This window comes from Anopheles nili, chromosome 3 (assembly GCF_943737925.1).
Source record: "Anopheles nili chromosome 3, idAnoNiliSN_F5_01, whole genome shotgun sequence".
Classification (NCBI taxonomy): Eukaryota; Metazoa; Arthropoda; class Insecta; order Diptera; family Culicidae; genus Anopheles; species Anopheles nili.
Window position 1 is genome coordinate 69790817 of NC_071292.1, and position 15493 is coordinate 69806309.

General features: G+C 46.4%; 2 protein-coding genes across 2 annotated transcripts; both read right to left on the bottom strand.

Moving 5' to 3' along the window:
* Window positions 1-1250: 1250 nt before the first annotated feature.
* On the bottom strand, window positions 1251-9669 carry LOC128727788 (cuticle protein 8). Its single transcript, XM_053821730.1, has 4 exons — window positions 9637-9669; window positions 2372-2485; window positions 1469-1661; window positions 1251-1396 (listed from the first exon to the last, which is right to left on the bottom strand). Exons 2-4 carry the CDS (start codon window positions 2483-2485, stop codon window positions 1287-1289), a joined length of 417 nt encoding a protein of 138 aa, XP_053677705.1. The 5' UTR covers window positions 9637-9669; the 3' UTR covers window positions 1251-1286.
* A 1948-nt stretch (window positions 9670-11617) lies between these two features.
* On the bottom strand, window positions 11618-12141 carry LOC128727787 (cuticle protein 8-like). Its single transcript, XM_053821729.1, has 2 exons — window positions 11892-12141; window positions 11618-11826 (listed from the first exon to the last, which is right to left on the bottom strand). Exons 1-2 carry the CDS (start codon window positions 12139-12141, stop codon window positions 11618-11620), a joined length of 459 nt encoding a protein of 152 aa, XP_053677704.1.
* Between the last annotated feature and the right edge of the window lie 3352 nt (window positions 12142-15493).

A 15493-nucleotide genomic window follows, 5' to 3' on the forward strand; every position in this document is an offset into this window, starting at 1 on the left:
AGACTACTAATCGCAATTATATGAAATAAAAACTAGATGCTCATGTAAAATAGTAAATGCTCCTGATAAACTTCGCTATACCATGCACAAAGTAGATAACACCCCAAAGTGATCTAGGGTTTCTAGCGTTCAAGCTTTAAAAGCACCAAATATCCCCTCACGAGCTTCTATTGCCATAAAAGATACTACCATTTCACTAAAAGCTTCAGTAAATGAGTCGTACGAATGGCGCTTTTTAAATTAAAAAGCTCGTTTGCAGCATTCGAGCTTTCGAGCAGCTTCTGTTTTTTTCTCTCCATTTCCCCCTTTTTGAAAGATCATTCGCTCGTCGTAGCATGACGGTTTGGTTTGGTGCGATGGATGTGTTTCCCATTATCGTTTGATCGTTTCTCTCGTGGCGGGAGTTGGATGAACCTTTAAGTGGTTTTGGTAGCCAGGATGCCCTTGAACTTAATGCTTGTACAATCTGATAGCGGCTAGAATGAAGAATTTAGATGAACAGTGCAAAATGTAAGCATTAATAAAATCAGTTCAAGATCTGTGCGGTTTTTGAACGTCGTTTGGCTTTTCTGATGGCACGATTGATCGTAGGTTGGAGTTTTTTTTCGATTTTGTGTGATCACTTAAAATAACAAAAAGCTAGATCGCTGTCAAGTTCGTTCATTACTGATTAACGATTGAAGGGTACGTGATGTAAGAAAGTTTCAATTAGAAATGTAATTACTATTAGTCTCTAAGCTCTCAGTAAGCTTTTGGATAGCAAAAACTTACCAAATAATAAATTAATGCACCTATAAAAACTAGCCAAAAATCATGGCACCTTCTTTCTGAGATGATCGTTGATGTCGAACCGTTTAATTCCCAGCCTCACCAAGGTTGAGCAAACCATCGGAAGTTTGGGCGATAAATCACAGAATGCGACCTTTACCTTTCCACGCATAATGATCGACTACATATGTAAATCATCGATGGTCGATAAACGTCTAACCGTAATCACAAGACGACATGTTTCTTTCTGCCCTGGGGGGACACTTCGAAACCGGGACAATAGTAGTTTCATTTGGATCAGATTCATTTTCGGGTATTGGTAAAATGCAAATTTATTTTTGCGCTCTCATAAACATATACAACTTATCACCTAACACTGGTCAGCGTCACGCCGTGGCCGTGTTGCATCGGATGGGTTCGACGTTTTTTTCTCGCACGCCCATACTTTTCGAACAAAGCCGACGCCGCGATGGAATCGCGTGAAGGAAGGAATGCACCTTCAAACCAATGAGTAAGGGCTACGATTTATGGCCTCCCTGCACGAAGGCCACTGGTTTGGTATTCCAGAGTGGCTGTGGAGGTGGTGCCCTTCGGCCACCACTATGAATGTTGTATTGCTGGGAGCTTCCTGTGTGGGAATAAGAAACCAAATAGTGCTTAAGTTATGAAAAAGGATTCTCAAAATGGTATTGCAACTTACCCGGTGCTGTTGTTTTGATCACCGTTCGAAAACCACTATCACCCTCGACTTCGTAGTGGACCGTTCGGACGAATCCTCCCGGCTCAAGGACACCATATCCTCCGTGGACGTGATCGCCCTTTCGGTTTTCCCAATGATCTAACGACACACCGGAAGGTGGATGATCGATATAGTACCGAAATGAGTAGTCAATCTGGCGATGAGAAACAAAATAGCAAAGACAAAATCATTACACCCATGTCCTTTCGTAAGCTATGCTTCATTATCGTTGAGCTTCGTTTCCTAATTGAAATAATAATTGCTGATCGCGAAATGTCCCGCTCGAGGGGCCGGCTTATTAGTGCCATAAGTACCGATCTTCGTTGGGTATTTGTGGCACGCAAATTGACCGCCAGTAGCGAGTTCTGGCCACGTTTGAGATCGAAGTCCTATGTACTACGTGAATTCATCCAGCCCTTTCAGCCATGTAACGGCCGCAAGCATTTTCAGCTCTTTTTCCTCTCCAACTCGCTTTTCCTCACGTCCACCGTGAAGATATGTACACTTTCGCTAATTGAAAGTAATTTAGGCGTCGTAAATTCTCGACGGTAAGCTCACCACGGGCAGCTGATCTGAGCCTTCATGCCGGTTTTTAAGGTATTTTGAGACTTTTTCGCTCACCCCTACGTGCGCCATTCCACCCGGTTTGATTTATTACCAGTGCAGAGGCACAAATGCGGCCCGCCCGAGGCTGGTATGGGTTGAGTAAAGTCGTTCAGAAATCCACTAGCTCTGGCTGTTGGTAATCGTGGGGAAAAATCTTCACGCCGTATCAGGTGCGCCAGGAGGGCAGCAAATGGACGCACTTGTAGCTTAATTATTATTTGATACGTAATTTGTCCCAGCATTTGTCTATCGCGTTACCTCGGCTTGCTGCTGGTAGTTCGACACGAACTCGACCAAATGCTCCCCGGCTGTCAGCAGGACGAAAAGGTGGACCACAAACCCGACCCAACCAGCATACGGGAACAGGTTCATCTGAAACGAAATACGCAGAATATGCTGGTTTAGAGGGAGATTAATTTTCATCATCCGAGGCACGCTTGCTATCGACTTGTGGGTTGTGATTCGATAAGATGTTTTCGAAGGCGAGTCTAACATTAATCTCCCCGATTCTATGGTATTGGGCAATGGAACATATTTGAAACAAGAACCGGCTCTCGATAGAACACTCCAAATAAGCACGATCAACGATAGATATTATCATCGTGCGTTAATCATACGCGAATGACGATCGATTCTCTCGCCATGGCGAGCAATTTCCACCCGCGGGCGAACAATGGCGATATAAATGGATGAAAAATGTTCTCCTTCCTGCCGAAAAGGCACGTGCCCGGGATGCCGTCGGACCGGGCGTTCAGAAAGACCACCAAAATGGCAGCCAACCGTTCGTCGCTTGCGGGCTCGTTAAAGTTCAAAGACTCGCACGCGGCCAAGACGTGTGTCATTTACCTCTCGGTGCGTCGTTCCGTTCACTTGCTCCTGAATGTTTTAGGCATTGACCTTGGTATTTGCGCCGCAGCACGAACTTTGCGGTCGAATCTCGATGGCTGCTCGTGTTGAGAGCAACCACGATTATCCGCGTCTGTTTACGTTGCGCCTGGAGCGTCGCGGGAGCCCGTTTGTCGTGTTATTCAATTTAAATATTTAATTCCACTCGTTAAGTCGCCACGTAAGGCACTGTCACCTTCCCGGGATGGTAAGAAGCGCGCAAAGAAGTGCCCAAAAAATCCTTCCTCCATACGGCCCAAACAAGCCTGGGATCAAATTCCTGTTGCTGAAATTGCGTAGGTCGCTCGAAATGGTTCTGACATTTGGAAGAGGTATTTATCCCGCTTCCGACTGGCGAGTTGCTAATGCTTCCAGAATATGTTTTTGAATGATCGATCGCCAAAAGTTCAGTCGTTTGGTGTTTTTTGTGTTTTTTTATACTTGAGCCGATTAAATTGATTTCACAAACGCGACGGCATCGTTATTGGAGCTCCTTATTTCGCGGCACTTAAACTGTAGAACACTGGGAATGATTCACTTACTGTAGAATGAGCACCAAACCAGAACGGTCAATGAATTATTTAAACATCCTAGTTGCTGCGTGGTAAAATGTTTCCAAATTCGCATCAAAAGCAAAGGCATGATTCATTATTTTATGGCTCAATACCGCATACAGTCATTGAGTTATTACACAAGCGTGCTCACCATCCGTATTTCCTGAAATGTGGAAGTTGGCTGAAAACGGATTTATACAAATTTGAGCTTTGCATGTAGTTTTATTTAGTTTAGAGCACACATCCTTCTGATTGCGATGACATACTCGCAAGACCTTCACTAGGATGAATAAATATTCTTCAATAAATGAAAATATTTGTATTAGAACTATGAAAAACTAAAACAATTTGTAAGTTATTTAGTTTAATTCCTCATAGTCCAAGAACGCTAACTTCTCGAGCTCGTGATTCATTCTAACGGTTTCTAAATGGTTTTGTACGAGAAAATCGTTTAAACCTTGCGTTGAATTGCGATCGTCACGACGTACTTATCCTGATTCTCATCATCGACGAAGCCCATCTGCTCGGTGCTAATTTAAGCCCACCGGCACAGCAAGCACACAAAAAAAGCCTCTGATTGATCGCTGGCCACCGCTCGCAAGCCCTTAGATCTATCCGCAGCGCCATCACGATGCCTCGCAGGTTGCTGAACCTCGACCACCGCTAAAAGGTGCTATTTTGAGCGATTGTTTGTTTACAGGAAACGGAACAACCGGTTGGGGAGGATGGGTTTTTCTCCCTCATTCTCGCGATCCCTCCGCCAAACGGTGGCTTATTAGGATGTATCGAGCCTCGCTTAGAGCCGACAGACGGTCGACATTGATGAACGTCTTCTTCAATGTGGCCCTCGGCGGGTTCATCTCCACCGGTTTCAACGTCTGCCAGTGACACGAGGAAACGGAACACTCGCGCTCGTTTTTGCTGTCGCTCGTGGCGCATTTATAAGCATTGAGCGGTGAATCACTAATGATGCGTTTGTTTCTCGGTCCGTTCCTAATTCCAACCCATCACTCTTGCTTCGTTACAGAGCCAACGAGTCCTCGTCTCGCTTTCCGCCGATCCGGACAGCCACCTTTTCGAGTTCCCCCGGGGTTTGGAATCGTTTCCCATTTCGCGATTCGCTTCCTGCCAGCGCAGTTCGCGATACGATCATCGCGTTTCTTGAACTTGGCATTGAGGTGACCGACGCTGTCATGTGCGAAATAATAAGCCGCTCAAGGGTAATCGCACACCGGGCTTACAAGACTTAACACCGGCGCACCTGAGAAGAGGGAATGAAAACAATCCCCGTGGCTTCGGAACGAGGTGTAAATCAAGCTTGGGTGCTTGTTTCGATGGCTGTAGGCTCGCAACTGAGGGATGAACCAATTTCCAACCGGTACGACTGCGCTCGAGATCTGATGCGATCGATGCCGATATTCCACCCATTTGCCGTCCCCGTTTATTATTTTTTCTCGCATTTTTCACTCCACAATTCACAGTTGTATTGTTTCTTCGCATGCAAATCAGGTTATGACGAAGGTAGCGGCTAGCAGAAGGTAGCTTTTCTTTCTACTCCATCCCACCGCTTTTCCGTTAAGTTTATTCCAAGGGCGATCTCATAAATGTCACACCCAGCGAAGAGACGTGCTGGCGGTTACGCCATAAAACCGTTTACGTTGCGCGGCTGTATTGCTGCGTATGTATCGTTCGAGAGTGTAATTGATTTCGTGAAATATTTACATCCCGCACCACGCTGACCTTCACGTTCCATTGGCGTGGTTTTGGTGGAGATGCCGAAGAATACATTTCACACCGTGGTTGGGACGCAGTATTTTGTTCAGTTTGACAAGCAAATAACATATCATTTTGGTGTATTGTGTGCAGATCAGCTGCTTTTGAGAGCGGCTTCTTTTTTTGGACCTCAAATTGATAGATGCTGTTACGATAATAGCATACGCGTGCACCATTTAGGTAAAAGAAATATAGCTTCGAAAGAAATTGGAAGTTTCAGAGCAGCGCGTGGTTGGCTTTGTGGAATAGGAGTCATTTGTCATCCGACAAAAAAAACCATAAATTTCAAACCAAAATTTCAAAGCTTTATGAATTTTGTTCAAATCCATTTGCCTGCTTTAAAATCCTATTTCGTAACTCCCCAAGCAATGTCCAATGGCATGCACTTTCGCAGCCACGTACCAACGCCCATAAGGGTCGTTAATTTATTGATAATCATCAGCATCGCTATTTTGCTGACCTATGACTACAGGCTTGTCATGCTATAAGCGCGGTATGCATGCGCCCCCGAGTTCACGAACCCTTTTCGCACCTTAGGGCGTTCATGATGGATTGATCGTAAAGTTGTGATCTTTTCGTGTGCGTTACTTGCACGGTGTTCGAAAAAGGTGCCCTAGCCCCATCCCCATCCCCATTATGGTCGCGAGCGATCATCGCAAATGTTAATTACTCTCTGCAGGGCCTCGGGAGCCTCAAGTCGGTTCGGTTCAGCCCATCTCAAGCGTATCGCATCGTCCGACGCCAATGTACGTCCGCTGGGATGGACGAAGGCCATCGGATTAAGAGGATGCTTGGTGGTTCTTTTTTTTTGTCTGACTTCTTCTCGAGCGCGTCTTTCCTTGCAAAGGCGCTGGTCATCACAATACCGATTCGGTGCAGCAAATTAGACCGTTATAATTAATTTTTAAACTGCTTCGCCGATCGGCCGGCTGTTAAGAGAGCTTCCACCCTACCGGCAGTTCAGGGTTAACTGGTGGAAAGGTCACGAGAAAGATCACAGATTATCGCATGCGGGTCGTGGCGTTTCGGGGTTGTCGCAATCGAGCGTGAGGCGTTTTTTAAGCTGTTAAATCCGAAACTTCCTTCGTCCTTTACGAGTGAAGAGGTATCAGAGCCTGTCGAAGTAGTGTTAAGTTGGTCTCGAACATTTTGAGCGAAAATAAGAGTAGGCAAATTTGAATTTCGATGCTATTATTTTGAGAATCATCGTAGAAAAATAAGTGTCTGTGGTTTTGAGAATCACCATAAAAAAATAAGTGGAAACCGGGTTGATGTGAAAGAGCTGCTCAATTTGTCATTTTCTACGATTGCGTTCTGCTTTTTGCGATCGTTTCGAAAGTCGATCGTTTCATTTGCATATAAATTAGGGTGCTAATTGAGCGTCGATTGAAGATCACATCGATTAAATTGCACAGCACTGGTGAATAGCAGGGGAAAACTGCACAGAAAATCGGTCAACATAGCACCTACTCGCGTCCACGTTTATAAGGTGTTACAGAACGCCGTTGAGTCGATTCGTTCACCTTCACTGAGGCAAGTGCGACCTCTCGATCGTACGTCGCTTCGTATTCCCAGCAAGATACCGCCGGGCTCATGCATGCATAGGTGGATGTGCCCAAAAGATCGTTCAAATGCAGGTGCAACCTTCGTCCATGCCGTCTCCAAATGCTGGTTTCCATCACGGTTTCCACGGCTTGGTAGGCTAGATCCTACCGAGCGACGTGTGATATATCGCTGGGCAGTACCTATTCAGGATCGAAGCGATTTGGAAAATTTAGGTTGAGCACATTTTCCGGCCATTTCGGGGGCGCGCTTTTGCGCGACTTGGCACCGCCCGTCGTAAGGCTATCGCACCGGTTGCATCTCTTGCAACACGCGACGGCTTGCGGTCCTGGTAACTTCGAGGGAACCGGTCTCGAGGTGCACAAAATTGCAACCCCATCACTCGGTGCGCTGCACCTAGTCGGACTTCGTCTCCAGCGCTAACCTTGCGGCTAATAAATTTTCCTTTATGGCTGGGTTATTAACAATTTATCAGCCCACTGGGCTTGGGATTGGAGCGCCACTTCGTTCGTGGAGAGTGGACCACGGAGAACGCGGTCGATGGTTGATTAAAGCCGATTCAGATCGACCGCCGTCGGTCACAATCACGTCGGTCGGAGTGTTTGATTCACTCACGATACACCACAATTTTCCGCAACACCTAGGGCAGCCGTCACTTATCGATCACGAAGCCAACAGCCTTGTGATGACATCGGGTAAGCGCGTGGGTGAGGCTTGAGAGGTGATAAGAATAACCTATGTGAAGGAAACAAAAAAACAGTACTCCTGACACGAGAGCGTGCTGTGCCGAAATGCATCGTAAATCTTCTTAACATCCCATAAAAATAGTTTATGCAACGATCCGCTTACCGGTACGGTCGAGCCGTCCGTGTTGATCGGTACCTGGCTTCGTGCTTATGATTAAGTACCCTATCGTCGAAGGTTCACCGGGCTTTATGATGATAATTCGCCACAGGGCGTTGCCTACCGGGCACGCCTGAGCTAAACAGAGTTAAGGATTGTTCTTCCATAGCGCACAGATTCTTGCTACGTGGAAAGCAGGGCGTTTAGTGTTAATTGGAAGCGCTGGGCGGTTGCTTTTAGGTAGCAGGATAAATTAGTCGAGTTAGTGTCTATTGAATAATTCATTATCGGTGCCTTGACTGTGTCACATACATTGTTGCAAATGAAGCTCATTTTGAGGTTCGTCGCTTGTAACAGCATTGAAGTCTCTTGTCGATTTTTATTATATCTGTGTAGCACAACAAGTAATTCTGTGTTTAATTATATTTTTTGGTTGTCCTTTGAAGCATACAATAGATCTAATGATGTTTAGATGTATAGTAGTTTTGTTGATATGTATTGAAATATTTGAATGTGTAAGCTAATCGGTATTCTCAATCGTGAATTGCGAAAGTCTTCAGACGCATAGAACTTCCTAATTAAAGACAACCAAACTGAATCTTGTTTCCGGATGGTTACTTAATATATGTGTTGCTGAGAGCTATATTTAGAGATGTTACGGTAGCAGCGATCGTGAGCCATATGCGCTCAGCGTGAGAACAGCACACCTTTCACAACAAGGCTCCTACTGTGCGGGACGGGTGGCATCGGCGCTTACGGTTCGACACGTTTGGGAGTGTGAGCTGAATGAAGCCAAATGGAGATATTTAGGCGTAGGAAGCACTCCAACCCAATCGTGCATCCAATCTCTTCACAAATTGGTGGTTCGAATCACTTTGACGCCGGTCAATCATCGATCAAATACTCGAATAAGGTAGCAGGAGGTGGTCCAGCGTTCGCATTCACTCTCCATCCGGTGACATAGGCAGGAAAGAAAAAAGGTTAGAGTTCGCACAAATTGCACCGTTATGGCACATCGCAAAAAAAACCCATGCCCAACTGAATCGTGTGAATTTCACGCGACGGTCGTTCACAGCGAATGGTGCTCCGGATTAAATCTTAATGAGTCACAACTAGCTGGCGGTGATCGTAATGCGGCGTAACCAGTCGGGCACGGTGAAATATCTGCGAGATTAATGACTGGTGAAAATGGAAATTTCCATTTATATCGACTGGCCATCGAGCGGTCGATTAATATTTTTGTCATAATTTTCCACCGATAGTAGCGCCCCACGTCGGACCGTTATCACACAACAAACGCTGCCCGGATAATTGATTGAGCAATTTTCCCATCCGCCCCAGACGATCACCCACAACTGATCGGTCGAGGTTGGGTGAAAGAGGGAGAAATTTAAACGAGCCTCTCGAAAGCTTTTCCATCTCATTCGCGAACAATTTCAATTACACTTTAACGAGCCAGTGAGTCGGGCATTTTCCCACCGCGCGGAAATGGTTTTTTATTTGAATAATCCATCATTCGGGTTTCATCCACCGTGACTTTTGCGTTTCTCCGTGCACTCTCGAACAAAAATAAAGGCCTGCTCCCATCGCAAAAAAGTTCACTCGCTGCCGCGACACGGTGTCCGATTTCGCGCACAAGATGCCCCACTCGCGAAAAGAGGGTGGAAACTCGCCACCCTGCGGTGAGTTTGTCGTTTTGCAATCACTCCGGGGTTCATAAATCAAGATGCCTCGTGGACGCTCTCACCACCAAGTTGACGTAAAACCGAAACAAACCAAAGGAAAAAATGAACGCGGGCCTGCAGCAGCAATCAATCACGTACTTTATTCTTTGTCCGCCCGCCACTCGCAAGGGTTTAGCACCGTGGGTTCACTTCTTGCGCTGAGCACGTGATAATCACTTACCTTGGCAATCGCGACGGGGTAGAACTTCTGCACACGGGCACGAGAAAAGCGTCCACGAATAGGGCAGACGGACGTGACTACGTTCACGAAATTCGCGCAATCGCTTTGCGCCACCAACGCCACCAATCGGGAACACTAATTAGGGTCTCTGCTTGCGCGTCACTAGCGTGGTGGAAAATCCCCTGATTCAAGGGTGTTGGCTGGTGTCTGATAATGTAACCAACGGCACCCAGGGTGACTTTCTTTCCTAAACCGGGACAGCTGATGCACCGATGTGGCAACCGGAGCGACGATTGGCGACCGACCGATCGATCGATCGATGGATGATGAAACTCTGCCCGCCGTTCGTCTGGAGCAGCGCTACAAAATTAGGTTTTCCGATGCGCACCCTCCCGAGTGCGCAGGAAATTGCGCAGCCCGTTGATGGTGTGTGTGCGGCGTGAGGATCGCGACCGCACGCCACGGCCATTAGGATCCGCGGTAAGGGCCCGCGAATCGAGCGCCATTAGGTGGCCGCGAGCGAGAGGCAAACGCTAGAAGCATCTCTGGCCGGTCGGGGTCCGGGTTCGTCGTCGATGGAACGCAATCAACCGGGCATTGGTGGAGCGATAGAGAGCACGTCGCTGAGAACGATCCGGCGAGTGATGGGTGTTTGGAGGCTTCTTGGCGTCCCCTCCGAGGTGACGTCTGCCTGAGCCAAGGCACCGCAGGTGGGCTGCTCGGTGCTGTGTTGGTGAGTGTGGCGTACATGATTTCGTTTAATTTCAATGCGCAATGTACACATAAAATATGAGATAATATCTGCGCCCGCTCGTAGATTGCTTGAATGCGGCACGGTTCGCGTCGTGCTGGACTGGAGAATGGCGCGCGAGGTAGACGAGTTTCGGGCACCACCATTCCGCGCACAATGAAGTAATCAACGGGCTTCACTTAGCAGCTGCGGTGGTAGCGCATCCGAAGGACTGCTTCCCTTCAGCGCGAAAGGTGACGGTCTTGGGTCGTCTTCGTTTAGTGTCAGGTTGATTGTGGCCAGGTGTGTTGTTTGTGGTTTGTGGTACCAGTTTTTTCTTCTATTTCTTTCGTCGACTTGGCTACTACTCGAGTTAGGAGGGAAGGTCTGGGTTTTCAAAACGTTTTTAGCGTAATTGCGCACTACTAATGTCGCTACCCACATGTGGCAGCTTGGAGGGCGTAAAAACATCTTTAGTCAGAGGAAGATTATTCATCATCGTTTCTCTTAGTTAAGGTCTTTAGATTTTTTCATAACATGCTGTTGTAGTACTAGTTTCGTAAGTGTAAGAATATCCCGATGAAGAATAAACGGGTTTGTTCCTGAGTCAATTTTTGTTGTCAAACACAAAATTTAAGCTAATATGATATACAACCCGATTCAACAGTTGTACTTGAGAAGATGCTGGTGTTTTACTTTTATTATCAGAAGATAATAAAATTCAATACGTATGCTCAACAGACATAAAATAGAATATATTATGCCGTAGTAAAATGCCTCTTACAGATCTTTTGAAACAGTCTTCAATGATTAGTCCTGGAAGGTTCACTAGGTTCACCTAAAAAATCTGAGCAATGTCGGTTAATTCAATTCTAAATCGATTCGAGAACAATAAACTATTTGCATTAAAATTCAGCCGCTCTATGGTACAGGCAGATCGAATCAAGCCAATGCCGATCAACAAATGAAGACACCATCTCCGGCCCACCGCAGCGTGACATTCCTCGCTCATAATTGCATACCACCAGTTGTCGATTGTCGTTCAATACCCACGCCAAGCGGCACTAATCGTCCCAATGGTGGTCTGTCATTGCAATGGCTTCCAGCTCCTCCACGGCACCTTACAAACTATTCACCCTTCTCGACCATCCAATCGATACACGTATTTAAAAGCTTTGTATGCGTTCCATTGAATGGCTTTATTTGGTATGTTAATTCCTACCGCTGGTACATGGGTGTCTAGGTCACGCCTCAGCTGTACTTCTTCAGCTTGCTGTAGCTTTGGCCGACAGCCTGGTGATCGTGTTGCTCTCCACCCTGCTCAACCTTCGTTTTCTTGCCCTGCTCGGGATGCTTTGGTTTGCCGATCTTCTTGACGATCGCCTGGAACCCGTTGCGATCATCGGCCCGATATTCCACGATGCGCTGCGTTCCATCCGGTTCGTCCAGAGTGTACGATCCTGGTGAAGCGAAACGGAACCATCAAACATGTGTACTGAACCATCATCTCGAGTTCTCTACTCACCCTTCACGATGTCACCATCGCGCATTTCCCACTGACTTTTGTGATCACCCGTCACCGGGTCCTTGACACCGTACTCGAATTGATACCTCGGATAGGCGTAGTAGTCTACAGCTTTATCTCCCAGCTCCTTACTCGCATCGATCTCCTCGAGTGGGAGCGGTTCCTGCTCGTAGCCAGTCTCCTGTCGCTTGATGTGAGCTCCTTGCACGAACGCCACGAGGCAGAGCAACGGAAGAAGTAGCTTGCACATATTGATGAGTTAGTGATGCACCTGTTCCTGCGAGGAAGTTCCTAAACTGATGATGACTCTTCGTTTTGAGCATTGCTTTTATAACAATTATACTACGGCGTTCTAGACGGTGTATCGTAGCATGAAGGCAAATAGAAAGTGGGTAAGGCGCTTGATGCGCTTCGATGATCGTGATGGCAGGGCGGTGGATGTTCTTGGGCTAGACCTTAATTCTTGAACTTGAACAAACATTGGCTCACTTTCATTAGTGGCATGCGAGGGTGTTGCTAGCAAGGTGTTCTGATCGATCAATCTAAATCGATGACAAGTGAAGGAACTTATATGTGCTGTTTTTAAAAACAGTTACGTTAAAAAGCGTTTTAAAAATCCATTTCAACTGGTATTTTTAAAAGGAGTTGTCTGATTGTCGCTCGGATTGTCAAAGTAGTACATTGCAATAGTTAATTTTTTGCAGAATTCTTCATAATCTTACTGATAGTGTTTTTTGTCGTCGCCACGTGAATGCCTGAAACCACGACTGAGTCATATTTCGGCCCATTCTAGCATCAAGGGCAAACGACCAAAGCCACCGGCTAATGGCACCGAGTGCATTGAAATGTCCACACATCGTTGACCCACCGACAGCTGCAGTGTCCATGCAATGCGGTGCAATTTGCATCGCGAGTGGCCATGATTGACACGGCCTGCAATCGGGCCGTTCGTCGGCTAAGGGCAAACCGGGTGCGATTGTACCACCGGTTTGTTTGGCGTCAGCAGAGGAAATGCGTGTCACTGAAGACGATCGCGCGGACGGTTGCGCAATACAGTGCTCGACCGGTTGCGTGGCCGCGCGATGGAGTTGTTTTGCTATCTTCGGTAATTTGCCCGGTGACATTGGAGCGTGCTTGAAACTGAGACCCCAAAAATGGCTACTGAAGTGCATGCTGATGCGCTCGAATGAGGGCACGCGGTCGTTAGTACAATCACACCGGTTGCTGATTTTGTCTCGCAAAAAGGGTTTCTACTTGGTTAGTGAAAAGAATATTTAATTCATTTTTATGGAGCTTTCGGCATTTGGAAAATAAACTATATCTTTACTGATCTTTTTCACAAATATGTATTAGTATGATCGAGAAATATCATTCTTATTCGTATTTTCTAAATATCAAACAGGTGTTGTACATGGAATTGAATACGATTCCATTTGAAAAATTCTTGAATGATCCCCGGAAGATTCTAACTCCTATAATTTTAGAGCCATTTGTGTAAAACTGTTATTAGTAACGTTTGACGAGTGACATAGCGATTTAGAAGGCTAATTGACGAGTAATTGGATTGACGAGTGAGAGGCAAATAATAATTGCTTTGTTAATTATTGCAATTTATTTGTTTTAATAATAAAATATAAATATGCTAGTTTTTCATTTAAATAAAATCAGTTTCATACTGGTGAAGAAATCAACAATTTTATTTAAGGAATTTTCACAGAAATTGAAGGAATTTCACAAATTTTAATATGATGAGTTGCAACCTGCCATAATAAATCTTCTTAGTTACTTTGAATTATTCTTTCATCCTGTTCAATACCGTTCCTCAATATTGTTCTGCAATATTCGCATAAGCCTTCAAGCACGCGCCCTGCCGTAACTCTTTGCTTTATTTTCATCTTTGATAACGTTTATGTTCCACTTCCTCAGTGCTTGGCATTCTCGGATGCTGCAGGGCCGGCTTGGGACCACTGGCTAGCCTTGTGATGAAATGTCAGTCACTCGTTGCATCATTCGCTTCTTACCGACATTCCCAAACCGGACAAGGGCACAACGTAGGATGCCCAGATGCGCAAAACAAAACAAAACTCACAAAAACCAACATCCCAGAGACTCCTTCCTAGGCCGTCCTTTTCCTGCCCACGGACTAAGCGGATGCGCCCAGAATTACGGTCGCATCGAGGGCCGGTCCAGTGGAGGCCTTCGGGCGAAATGATGCCCCATTGTGCAAGAACCACCCCACAAGGAGAGCCTGTTGCAGGATCCACATCCTGTCCGGGCAAGGCACCCACTGGGATCCGTTCACCGCTTTCGTTTAAAGGTCAAGAACGCGGTGGCGATCGGCTGGGGCGTAGATTCGCGCTCACCAAGCCAAGCTGGTGTCGCATCTGCAGCGACTGGTTGTTGCTACACTTTAAGGCCGGACTCGTTAACCAAACAAGAACCTGTTCGAGAGGCGCACGCAAGTCCCTCACTATCCAGGAAGTCTTTCGAACGCTTGGTGTGCCGCATGTTTTCGAGTTGCTTCAGCAAGCGTGTCAAACTGTGGCTAAATAGCTTCCTAATCTTCGCGATTAGCGACCGTTTGGAGTGGCATTTGGCACGCTCAATCCGCTTGGAATGCCTTTTCCGGCAGGACAGCGTGCATACCAATTAAAAGCGCGGGCTCGGTCGTGAATTTATGTGTACGTTGACAAATGCAACCGTGCGATTTGACATAATGCGCAGCCACCATCGTCCGTGGCCTTATACGAACGGTGGTTTGTGGGACGAAATTTATTGAATTCGGAGCCGGTCGCAGCAGAACTAGAACTTTGCCATTTCTCAACGGTGTGCCCACGACCCGTCAGCCACCGTGGGGCTGCTTTAAAAGGTGGTCCGTTCTAATTCTAGCTTATCTTGGGGCGATTCCCTTCCACAACGTGCTGGTGCTGGACGCAAGCTGACCGTGCCATATGAGTCGATTGATTGATTCGTACCCGGGGCAAAAAAAGGCTTGCCCAGCATATCGCGCGATCGGTGGAGATCGATTTCAAAGTCGGCAGGCTCTCCACGGGACTTTCGAGTGAGCGTGTGTTTGTACAGATGGATGCTACAATGTTACACTTCTCGATCGATGAGCGGTGATTGATAAGTCCCGGCTCGCACTGGAGTTTGCAGCCCAGGAAAGGAGCGAACTCGAGATCGGTGGGTGAGTTTTTTTTTTCACGGATAGCTCTAGTGATTTACACCAGATTGCAGTGATCAAGGATGATTTATTGTTGGTTGGCAACCGGAGTTGGTTATTTTATATCTTTCAACGTTCCTGGTGCTAGTTGTTAGCTTCTTTTTCATCATTCTCAGCCGTTAAGTTCATTCAGAGTGGAAAATGCGTGTCATTCTCGAGATCGAAACGGTTCTCTTTCATGACTTATTGCTGTGTTGCACAATAGAGCCAATCCTTCAGGAGAATGATCTGTGGAAACTATTTGTCATTGACAATTAATCAGTAGTATTGCGGATTTTACAGACGGCTGCATATCATAGGTTTAATAAGCAGATCAACGTAACTCAACTCATACTCAAAAGCTCAAAATATCTCGTTTTAAGAAACGATGGTAGAGTAA